Source organism: Orycteropus afer, unplaced genomic scaffold, assembly GCF_000298275.1.
Source record: "Orycteropus afer afer isolate SDZICR_OR568_19922 unplaced genomic scaffold, OryAfe1.0 scaffold00063, whole genome shotgun sequence".
NCBI classification, from domain to species: domain Eukaryota; kingdom Metazoa; phylum Chordata; class Mammalia; order Tubulidentata; family Orycteropodidae; genus Orycteropus; species Orycteropus afer.
In genome coordinates this window covers 12,855,117-12,867,211 of record NW_006921650.1, presented here as the reverse complement: position 1 = coordinate 12,867,211, position 12,095 = coordinate 12,855,117, and the positions used below count along the sequence as shown (strand labels likewise).

Here is a 12,095-nt window from a genome sequence, read left to right as displayed (position 1 = left end):
CCATTAGAGAGATGCAAATCAAAACAACAATGAGATACCATCTTGCTCCAGCACTAGTAGCAAAGTTCAACAAGACAGAAAGTAACAAATGCTGGGGAGGATGCGGAGAGATTGGGACTCTCATACACTGCTGGTGGGACTGTAAAATGGTCCAACCACTGTGGAAAACAGTATGGTGATTCCTTAAAAAGTTGGAAATAGAAATACCATTTGGCCCAGCCATTCCCTTACTAGGTTTATATTATAAGAAAGTGAGACCCATGAGAAGAACAGACATATTCACACCTATGTTCATCGCAGCACTATTTACAGTAGCCAAAAGATGAAAACAACCTAGGTGTCCATCAACTGAGGAATGTGTAACCAAACTATGGTACATACACACAATGGAATACTATGCAAAGCTAAAGAATAATGTAGTATCTGCAAATACCGCATGACATGCATGAACTTGGAGGACATTATGGTGAGTGAAATAAGTTAATCATAGAAGGACAAATATTATATTAGTCCATTATTGTAAAAGTCAAGGAATGGTTTATTTATGGGAGGAAATTTTCTTTGTAGGTTATGAGGGGTGGGAGGGGAGGGAACACTGTTAGATAGGTAGAGATAAGTATTGATTTGGGTGAAGAGAAGGGCAATGTACCAAATGTGAGTGATCAACACAGTGGCATTGAGGAAGAGGAAGACAGAGAGAGGTAGATGGGAGGTACAGACAACAAAGGTGAACCCTTCTGCAAAAACAGTACTGCGTTGTCAGTGAAGGCAAACACAGGTATACAGGTAGGTAGATGGGTAGACAGGCAGAACTATTAGGTATATTTATGCAGCAGGGAGTGTAACATAGGGTTGGCAGAATTTGGTTCTACAAATGTATTTGTATGTTCTGTAAGAATTCCCAGAGGTATAGTAGAGCTGACAAGGGACAAGATTGTAATCACTTCTTGGTCACAGCCAGCTACCCAGTGGGAGCAAGTAGTTGAATCTGTGGGCTTGGGACTGTAGTTGCAAGGGACATCAAGCTCAATTGGGATAACATACTACACAAAACATTGTTTCACCTCCTACTTTGGTGAGTAGTGGCTTGGATCTTAAAAGCTTGCAAGCAGCCATCTAGATGCAACAATGGTTCTCTGCTCGTCTAGAGCAAAGAAGAATGAAGAAAATCAAAGATTCATGGAAACAACTAGTTCTTGTGACTGGTACACCATGTGGATCCTCAGCTTATGCGACTGTGAGACCAGAAGAACTAGATGGTGCCTGGCTACCACTCTCAACCACTCGGAGGGAGATCTATGTAGGAGATCCTGGATAGAGAGGGAGAACAATGTGGAACAAAACTCAAATCATTTGGGGGGAAAAAAAAGGGAGACCAGGTTTGCGGGTGTGATAGAGCCTGGTCAAACCACTGAGACTATGGTCCCTAGCTGCCCTTCAGGTCTGGAATTGAACCCACACTTGTGCCTTCCAGCCAAACAAAATACAGGCATATGAGTTGAACATTTACTTGAGGTAGATACACTCCTTGGAGAGAACAATCATGGGAGAAAGAAGGGCTGCTTATGCCCAGGGAGACAGTTCAGGGGGCAGGAGTGCATGGAGGGATGGACACAGGGAAGAGGTAACTATGGGAAGGAAGTGGGAGGGGAGCTTTTGCATTGGGATAAATTGTAGTCGTTGTCATGAAACAACATGTGAGTGAACTGTTGTATGGAAAGTAAATTTGCTCTGTAAACTTTCACCCAAATCACAAAACAATAAATAAATAAAATAAAGAAGGAAGTAAAAAAAAAAAAATGATTAAGCAGTGAAACTGGGATCATTCTTTTTCTTCATTATTAACCATGATATAATAGCTATAAAGGTATCGAATGAGGGAGTTGTTTGGGGTGATGAAACTGTTCTGTATCATGAGTTTGGTCACGGTTACATGAATCTATAAATATGTTACAAATCATAAATTATTTTTGCCTTGCCATCTTATTGGTTTTAAATGTTTTTTTTTGCTATTCTTTCAAAATAGAACTTAAAAATATATCAACAAATAAATGCAGGGTACATTGCTCAAGGCATTGCTGAGAAGACATGTTTCTGCCTTGAAGGATTGATTTTCTAATAAGATAGAAGTAGACAACACAAACAACGATAATAAGATAAATTATAATTGTCTCCAAAATAGATATAAGCAATATACTAGTTTGTTCTGGGAGGAAAATAATTTTCATTAGCGCTATAGGATAATTCTTCATTGATTTGAGCTGAGGCCTGGAAAATTTGTTAATTTTTGTCAGTCATAATAAAGGCAAAGGACATTCTGATAGGAAGGAAGAACAAAGCAGATTTTATTAATATGCAAGTTTTCCTATTTGTAGTTCATTCAAACTTTGCATCTGTACTTGATGAATGCTCATTATTTTATTTTATTCTATTCTGTGCTCAGAAACTCTCAACCATTTTGTTCTAAAGCACAAATTTCTCACAAAGGAGTAGTATGATTTTTGAGTATTTTGGAGTTAGTAATTTATGCCATATTTATGATTTTAATGGCTGTGAAGACAGGGAAATTTTCCTGCCATAATTTGTTGAATTGATAATAAATATTTAAGTGAAAAGTGTGATAATTCGGGAAATAATTGATTCCAATTTTCTATTTACAGAGTGAATTTGAATAAATTGGGTTTTCAGAACATATAATCCTATAAAATATTTCTTCCCAAAATTGCTTTCCTCTCATTTTTCCTACTTAGGTGAATGAATCAACTCTGATTAAAATGAGCAATAATTTACTTTTTTTTTTTTGGTCATAGATTTTCTGTGAAGACCCTGATTGATCGGTCCTGCTTTGAGACGATTGATGATTCTTCTCCTGAATTTAACAATTTTGCAGCTATTTTGGAACAGATTTTAAGTCACCGGCTAAAAGGTAACAGCACTAATGTTTTATTTTTTCTCTCTTTGTAATAAAGTTGAAATGCTACAAACAATATGGTTAGTGTCGCTTAGATAGTAGTCTTGAGAAATAATAAAGCTGACTTTAGAATGCTTTTCTTTCAACCTATATCCTTAGAAAAGAATCACTCACTATTCTTGGGTTTACTGTTGTCTCCAGGATGCATTAAAGGTGTTGCATATATTAATTGGCGCATACAAGGAACAGAGTTACTTTCCATAATTAATTGAAATAAAATCTTCAGTTTAAAAGATAGCCAGGGTTACTAGAGGATGCTTTAATCAATTTACCAAAAAGTACTCTAGACATTAAGTTTGTTTGCTTAGCTTGTATTTCCTTAAACTCTGGAATATTTGAAAAATTATTAACAGTACGTAGATTAAAAAAAAGGGGTATATAAATAAGTGTTTGACTTTGATTTCCTTAAAATTAATAAGCATATACCAGAGGTATATATCTCTTAAAACAAGACTTTAACAGGGAATATGAGAGCTATATTCTCTCTGAAGTATATGTTTTGTAGTTAGAAATATATATCTATAAAATACAGTTGGTAATGTCAAAAAGTAGAAGTTTCAGTAACAATAAGAAATCACTTTATTACATTAATTCCCTAAAGGAAACTTGGTCATCAGGTAGTTTCACTTAAGTTTTTATTATCATTAGAATTTTATTTTTTGTTTCTGAAAACATTTAACTAAGAGTTTAAATGCATTACTTAACATTAAAACTGAAGGGGAAAAAAACTTCACATGGCATTGGGCAGCTGTTGCTAGTAATTTTCAAGGTCTACAGCTAGCTACCTGACTGATAGATTTGTTCCCTTGTCAAAACTTTAGCTCTGGTAGAAGGTTGACCTCACATTCTGGTGTTCTTTGGACTTCCCTTTAGCTTGGATATGTCTTTCTGAGAATAAAGACCTTGGTGGCAAGACAGATGTCCTATCACCTCACTAGAGGATTGTGGCCTCTCTTAAGGTCTGCCACCTTCTCAGGTTGGAGACACCAGGGCATCTTCTTTTGCTACCAAAGTCTCTCTCTAATAGTATAGTTGCCTTACCCCATCCTCTCCTCTGAGCTCCACCAAGATTGTTCAGATGGTGAGTGATGTTCCTTTAGCTATTATGAATAATACTGTGATGAACATGGGTGTGCATATATCTTTTCATGTCACAGCTCTTATTTCTCTAGGATTTATACCTAGTAGTGGAATTGCTGAATTATATAGTATGTCTATATCTATTTTTAAGGAAGGGCAATACTATTCTTCACAGTGGATGTATCATTTTTACAGTACTACTAGCAGTGTCTGAGAATTCCAATTTCATCAGACCCTTGCCACCATTTGTTGTTTTCTGTTTTTTTGATCATTGCTATTGCCAGGGTGAGATGATATTTCATTGTTGTTTTGATTTGCATCTCTCTAATGGCTAATGGGGAGCTCTGGTAGCATAGTGGCTAAGGCACTGGACTGCTAACCAGAGGGCTGGCGGTTCAAACCCACCAGCAACTCCTCGGAAGGAAGATGGGGCAATCTACTTCCGTAGTGATACTGCCTCGGAAACCCAAGGAGGGGTCGCTATGAGTCAGGTCTGAGTCAACGGCACATAACAACAACAACAACAATGGCTAATGATCATGAGCATCTCTTCATGTATTTGTTGGTTGCCTGAAAGTCACCTTTGGTGAAGTGACTGTTCATTCTTCTTCCCATTTTTTTATTGGATTGTTTGTCATTTTCTTGTTGAAATTTTCTATAAATTTTAGAGATTAGACCCTAGTCAGATACATTGTTGCAAATATTTTTTTCCAGCCTGTAGGTTCTCTTCTTAATATTTTGGAGAAGTATTTTGATGCACAGGATACACCCTAAGAGAAAGTGTTTAATTTTTAGGAGACTCATTCATCTAGTTTATCCTCTGCTGTTTGTAAATTTTTAGTTAAGTTTGAAAGACTATTTAAGCCATAAATTAGGGCCCCTAAGTTTCCCCTATCTTTTTCTTCCACGCTCTTTATGGCTTGAGGTTTTACATTTAGGTCTTTTCTCCATCTTGAGTTAGTTTTTGTATGTGGTGTGAGTTATCCTGTTTCATTTATCTGCAATTAGATATCCAGTTTTGTCAGCACTGTCTGTTAAAGAGACTATCTCTTCCCCCACTTAGTGGATTTTTGCCCTTTGTCAAAGATCAACTGTCCGTAGACGAATGGACTTAGTTCTGGGTTCTCAGTTTTCTTCCATTGGTTTACGTGTCTGATGTTGTACCAGTACCAGGCTGTTTTAACTACCATAGGTGTGTAGGGGGTTCTGGGATTGGGAAGTATGAGACCACCTAGTTTGTTCTTCTTCAGTAGTGCTTTGTTTACCCAGGGTCCCTTTCCTGTCCAAATAAAATGGGTGGTGGTTTTTACTTACAATTTTTCAGATGAGGTATTTTGAAGACCCAAATGTCTAAGGATTTTCATATATTATTTTCCATTTTTTAGTATTCTAACATATAATGAATTACTTTTGGAGAAGTTATGTAGTTACTGTGATATATAAATTCACTTAGAATTTTGTTCACTTAAATTTGTTTTGTAGCATTAATTTTTCAATATTGTTATTTCTAGAGATATAAATTAAAAAGTTATAGCTTCATGGGTTTGTAAAGTTTACTTTTCTTCAGCTATATCTTATTTTAGAAGGAAAAGGCATTTGGTTTAAAATTTTAATTTTCCATAGAAAGATATCTCCCCCTTGACACAATATAGGCAAATACAAAAAATAGGCAGATATAGGTCATGGGGAAAACTAAGACTGTTGTCTGTGTAATTAATACTAAAAGTGCCATTAAGAAAATGAAGCTTTAAGAATCGTATTAATCTTATTTGAAGAATCCTTCAATAAACCAATGTCCTAGAAGACCTAAGAGTTATATGGGATGACATGGAAACAAATAACATATTTGTGGAATATATATTTCTGTGGAATATAGCTAGGAAATAGTGATTAATCGTAGAATATTAGGGTTGAAAGAGACCTTAGTTCAGGTTCTGTAGTTCAAGTTTCAAACTTGTTGAAATTCATTATTAAGTATAATCCTGTGTACCTAAATCACAAGCCTCATACAGAAACTGGACATGTAAGTGGAATGCCACTGTTGAAGGCAAGGTGAGGAAGAAAGACATTTTGCCTGCTCAGCGGCAATTACTCCCTAGTCTGCAATTGTGCAGTACCACTTCAAGTAGTGCCAAGGATCAGAGATTGAACCTTAACATATTTTAAGTAATTAAAAGTGTAAAAAGTATGTTTTCTGACCATAATGAAATTAAATTAGAAATAAAGAACACATATCTTTAAAAATCACTAGTTATTTGGGATTTAAAAAATACATTTCTGAATAACTCACTAGTCATAGAGGAAGTCTCAGAGAAAATAAGAAATGATTGGAACCAAATGAAAAATGAAATACAAGATATGAAAATTTGTGGAATGTAGTTAAAATAGTTCTTAGGGGGACATTTATAGCATTAAACACTTAGAATAATCCAAATGTTTATAAACAAATGGATGATAAAATGTAGTATGTACTTACAGTGAAGTATTATTAAGGCATAGAAAGAAATAGTCCTGATACATGGTTAACCTTTGAAAACCTTATGCGTAGTGAAATAAACCTAGAATAATAAATAAACCTAGAATAAGTAAATGTGTAGAGACCGAAAATAGATTAATGGTTACCAGGGTCTCAGCTGAGTTAATAATCAAAGAAGTACACCTGCTCCACACTCCAGATATATTAAAACAAAGTAAAACACAAAACCATGGTGAAACAGAATAATACATAATTAACAAATAAAGACAGCAACTTCAAAATGTCTAGGAAACAATATACAACTTCAAATTAAAGAAAAAAAAACAGGAAAAGATAGTAGAAACAAATGTCAAAACTAAAGAATTAGGAAATCTCTTTGAGAAAGAACAAGTAATAGAACTATCTGATTAGGAATTCAAAAGCTATATATATATATATATATATATATATATATATATATATATATATGTATATAACCCTCCAAGAACTAAAGGGAAACCAGAAAGAGAAGCAACAAGAAGACAGACAATACCATTGAAGAATTCAGGAAGATCATTTATAAGCAAAATAGCCAAATAAATTCACGATTAGAATCATACAAAAACAGCAATTAGAAATCCAGAAAATGAGCACTAAAATTATGGAGATAGATAACACATTGGAAGGACAAAAGAGCAGACTAGAACTGGCGTAAGAACACATTTCCCAGCTAGAAGACAAATCCCTTGACTCTAGCTTGTATGAGGAAAAAGCAGAACAAAGATTTAAGAGAAATGAAGAAGACCTAAGAGTTATATGGGATGACATGGAAACAAATAACATATGCCTGATTAGAATCCCAGAACAAGAGAAGGCCAAAAAAAAAAAAAAAAACACTGAGAAAATGGTCAAAGACTTGCCAACAGAAAATTTCTCCCATATCATGAAAGAAGAAAAGGTATCAATACAAGAAGCTCAACAAACCCTGTACAGGATACACCCTAAGAGAAAGTCACCAAGACATATCTATTCTGGTTACCTAGTGCCGCTTTGACAAGAATATACCACAAATGGGATGGCTTGAACAAACAGGAGTTTATTTTCTTACAGTTCAAGAGGCTAGAAGTCTGAGTTTGAAGTGCCAGGCTCTAGGGGCTATGTGAAAGCCCCTCGACCTTGGGCTTTAGCTCTGTCTCTTGCTCTTGGCCCACTGAAGCTGGAGGCACCTCTTCACTCAGGCAGCTCCTCGCTGCTGAGGCTAACAAGCCCAAGGTCGACAAATAAAATGGCACAGTCTGATGTTACCAAACCACATGGCCATTAATTTAAGTCCATTGAAAGTCCCAAGGTTAGCAGAGCATGGCAGGCTGCTGAACAATGACATGGCTACATGCAGGGTTCAAGCGTGCCATAAGCTGGAGACCATTCCCAAAGCTGCTTATATACAGGTAGCAGACCACATATCCAAAGCAGCTACTCAGCTGCTCCAATAAATTCCACCATGAGTCAATTATGAATCTCACCATGGGGAATAAATGCATTCAGCTGCCCAGCCACTCAACCAGGCCCAGCCAAGTTGACACACAAATGTAACCACCACAGTATCATGATCAAACTTTCCAAAACTAAAGACAGAAAGAATCTTAGGTGCAGCTTGAGAAAAACAGAATGTTACCTACAACAGGCAACCAGTAAGACTAAGCTCTGATTTCTTAGCAAAAATCATGCAGGCAAGAAGACAATGGGATGACGTATACAAAAGCTTGAAGGAAAAGAATTGCCAACCAAGAATTATGTATCCAGACAAACTGTCCCTCAGTTATGAGGGTGAAATCAAGATATTTCAAGACAAACAGAAATTGAGGGAATTTGTGTAAACCAGACCAACCCTACAAGAAATGCTAAAGGGAGCCCTTCCAATAGAAAAACTACAACAGAGGACAATAAATTCAAATCAAGACACTTGACACCACCACCTAGAAACCAACCAAGAAAAAAATGATCAAAATAAGCTCACACACACAAAAAAAGTAAATAGAGAAATAGGAGTGTAAATCTGTAACTGATACCAACAACAAAACGAATAGAGTGAATCAAAGTTTTAATTACAAAACTTCAAATGGAGAGGAAGTCAGGACAATATGTATATAGAACAGACTGTTCCAAACTTAGGGAGATAAGAATTTACTTTAGGGTAACCACAAAGAAAATGAATAATCCTCTAAACAAACTAAGAAAGAAGAAAATTGCAAGGGGTTAGTAAACAAAAAACCAACAATAAGGAAGAAAAGAGAAAAAATACTAGATAACAAAATGAACTCAGCACAGAAAAATATTTGGAACAAAGAAAGAAACTGCCAACTGTACAACAAGAAAGACAACAGCATGACAGCAATGAATTCATACCTGTCAGTAATTACACTCAATATGAGTGGACGAAATGCATCAGTCGAGAAAGAGTGTGGCAGATTGGATAAGAAAAGAAGACCCATCAATATGCTGCGTACAAGAGACCCACCTTAGGCACAAAGATAAAAATAAATTGAAAATCAAGGGGTGGGAAAAATTATATCAAGCTAATGGCAACCAAAAAAATAGCAGGAGTGGCAATATTAATTTCTGATAAAGTAGGCTTCAAGGTGAAAAACAGATAAGGGACAAAGAAGGGCACTATATGTCCAAGAGGACATTACCATAGTAAATATCTGTGCACTCAATGAAAGAACTCCAAAATACGTAAAGCAAACATTAACTGCATTGAAAGAAAAAATAGACAATTCTACAATAGTAGTAGGAGACTTTAACACACCACTTTCAAGGAAGGACAGAACAACTAGGAAAAAAACTCAGCAAAGATACAGAAGAATTCAACACAATCAACCACCTTGACCTCATGGTCAAGCACAATACTTGTTCTCCAATGCACATGGATCATTCTCCAGGATAGACCATATGTTCAGCCACAAAACAAGCCTCAGTAAATTTTAAAACATTAAAATGCTACAAAACATGTTATAGGATCACAGTGCTGTAAAATTAGAAATTAATCATAGGAGGACTAAGGGGAAAAAATGAAATATGTGGAAACTGAATAATACACTGCTTAAAAACTAATGGGTAACAGAAGAAGTAAAGTGTGAAATTAAAAAAAAAAAATCCTAGAAACAAATGAGAATGAAAATACAATGTACCAAAACTGTTGGGACACAGCAAAGCAGTACTCAGTCATCAGTTTATAGCAATAAATGCACACATCAAAAAAGAAGAATCAAAATCAACACTTTAACTCAGCAACTCCAACAATTAGAAAAAGAACATCAAGAAACCTACAGTATCCAGAGGTGAGGAAATAATAAAGACTAGAGCAGAAATAAATGAAGCAGAAAATAAAAAACAATAGAGAAAATCAACAAGACAAGAAGCTGATTGTTCAGTATATCCGCAGTACTTCATTACCATTAACACCAAACACCAGGCTACAGATAAACACATAAACATCTGAGAAGATCAGATTGGAGTCACTGAACAGGATTATATTCTAGACCAAGGATAGATTCAGCTGAAGCTAATCTTGCACAGATACCAGTGATACAAAATACCTACATTCCTTACAGAAACAACAGAAGACAGACATAGAGCATTCCCTCGCAGACAGCCAGACACTGTGGGAGAGAGATCCAATGGATCTACCGACTCAGGACCATAGTATGGGGGGATACCATACTACCATACTCGGTTTGCACAACAAAATACATAAAAGTCTTGTTCCACACCCTATGGTAGTGAGTAGTGACTGGGGTCTTCAAAGCTTTCAAGCAGTCATCTAAGATGCAGCTAATGGTCTCCTATCGTCAGAAGTGGAAAAGAGTGCAAAAAACCAAGGGCATTTGGATACAATCAGCCCTAGGACATGATGGTCCTTGAGACCAGAAAAACTAGATGGTGCCTGGCTACCAATGCCAACCACTTGGGAAGGGATCAAAACTGGAGATCCTTGATAGAGTGGAGAAAAATCATGGAACAAAATCCCAAAACACAATAATGACCAGAATTACTGGTTGGATTGAGTCTGGTAGGACCCCCAATACTGTGATCCTGGGATACACTTTGGGCCTGGAATAAAACACATTCCCAAGGGCTGGCTCTCAACCCAATAGTAAATAAGTACAAGTGGACCACTCAACCTATGGTGACGCACCCACATACTCTATGGAAATACATCCCTTGGAGCAATCAACCATGGGGCACGGGGGGGGGGCGGGTAACATTCACATGGAGGAAATGCAGGACACACAGGAGTGCATCACAATGAAGGGCATGGGGGGTGTTTACTGGGAAGGGAGAGGAGGAGGGTGGGTTAGGGTTGGGGATGGTAATTGGGGAGTGAAACCAAATATATATAAAATGTTGAATGTGAAACAAATTCTGCTCTGTAAATTTGAACCTAAAGCACAATTAGAAAAAAAAAAAAATGAAGCTGGTTCTTCAAAAAAATTAAGAAGATTGACAAACCACTGGCAAATTTAACAAAAGAAAAGAAAGAGAAGATGTAGATAACAAGAATAATAGAGGAAAAGGGTGACATCACAACAAACCAACTGAAATGAAAAAGACTATAACAGGATATTACAAAGAACTGTACTCTAAATAGATTTGAGAACGTAGAAGAGATGGAAAGATAGCTAGAAACACAAGACGTACCTAAACTAACCTCGCTTGAGATAGAATACTTGAACAGACCCATAACAAAAGAAGAAATTGAGCAGGACTTAAAAAAAAAAAAAAAAAAAAGCACTTCCCACAAAAAAAACATGTCCTGGCTCAGACTGCTTCACTGGAGAATTTTATCAAATATTCATGGGAGAGCTGACACCTGTACCTCAAACTATTCCAGAACATAGAAAATGATGGAATGCTCCAAAATTCATTCTATGAAACAAGCATAACACTGATACCAAAACCAAGTAAAGACACCACTAAACAGGAAAACTACACACCAGTATCCCTCATGAATATAGATGCAGAAATCTTTAACAGAATCCTAGCCAACAGAATCCAACAATATATCAAAAAAATAATACACCCTGACCAAATGGGATTCCTACCAAGTATCCAAGGATGGTTCAATATGAGAAAAAACAATCAATGTAATCCATCACATAAATAAAACAAAAGATAAGAACTATATGATCATATCAACTGGTGCAGAAAAGCATTTGATAAATCCAACATCTATTCCTGTTCAAAGCTCTCAGCAAAATAAAAATAGGAGGGGGAATCTTCAACATAATAAAGGGCATATATGCAAAAACAATAGCCAGCATTATTGTCAGTGGAGAACAACTCAAAGCATTCCTCTTGCGAATGGGAACCACTTCTATTTAACATTGTATTGGAAGTCCTAGCCAGGTCAGTAAGGCAAGAAAGAGATATAAAAAGCATCCAAATTGGCAAAAAGCTTACAGGTGAGGAGAGACAACGCAGGGATGCCAGAGTAGCAGGCTGGAAGAGCAGGGAAGGGAATAAAAGCCTTGGGCCCCAGGCTTACAGGTGAGGAGAGACAACGCAGGGACGCCAGAGTAGCAGGCC

General features: G+C 36.5%; 1 protein-coding gene across 1 annotated transcript in view; it reads left to right on the top strand.

Moving 5' to 3' along the window:
- Positions 1 to 12,095, top strand: part of RUNDC3B (RUN domain containing 3B) — a 218,801-nt gene that overhangs the window by 62,679 nt on the left and 144,027 nt on the right. Inside the window, exon 2 of the mRNA XM_007939844.1 lies at positions 2,811 to 2,926. Within this exon, the coding sequence (XP_007938035.1) occupies positions 2,811 to 2,926 (116 nt within the window). The remainder of the gene's footprint in view (positions 1 to 2,810; positions 2,927 to 12,095) is intronic.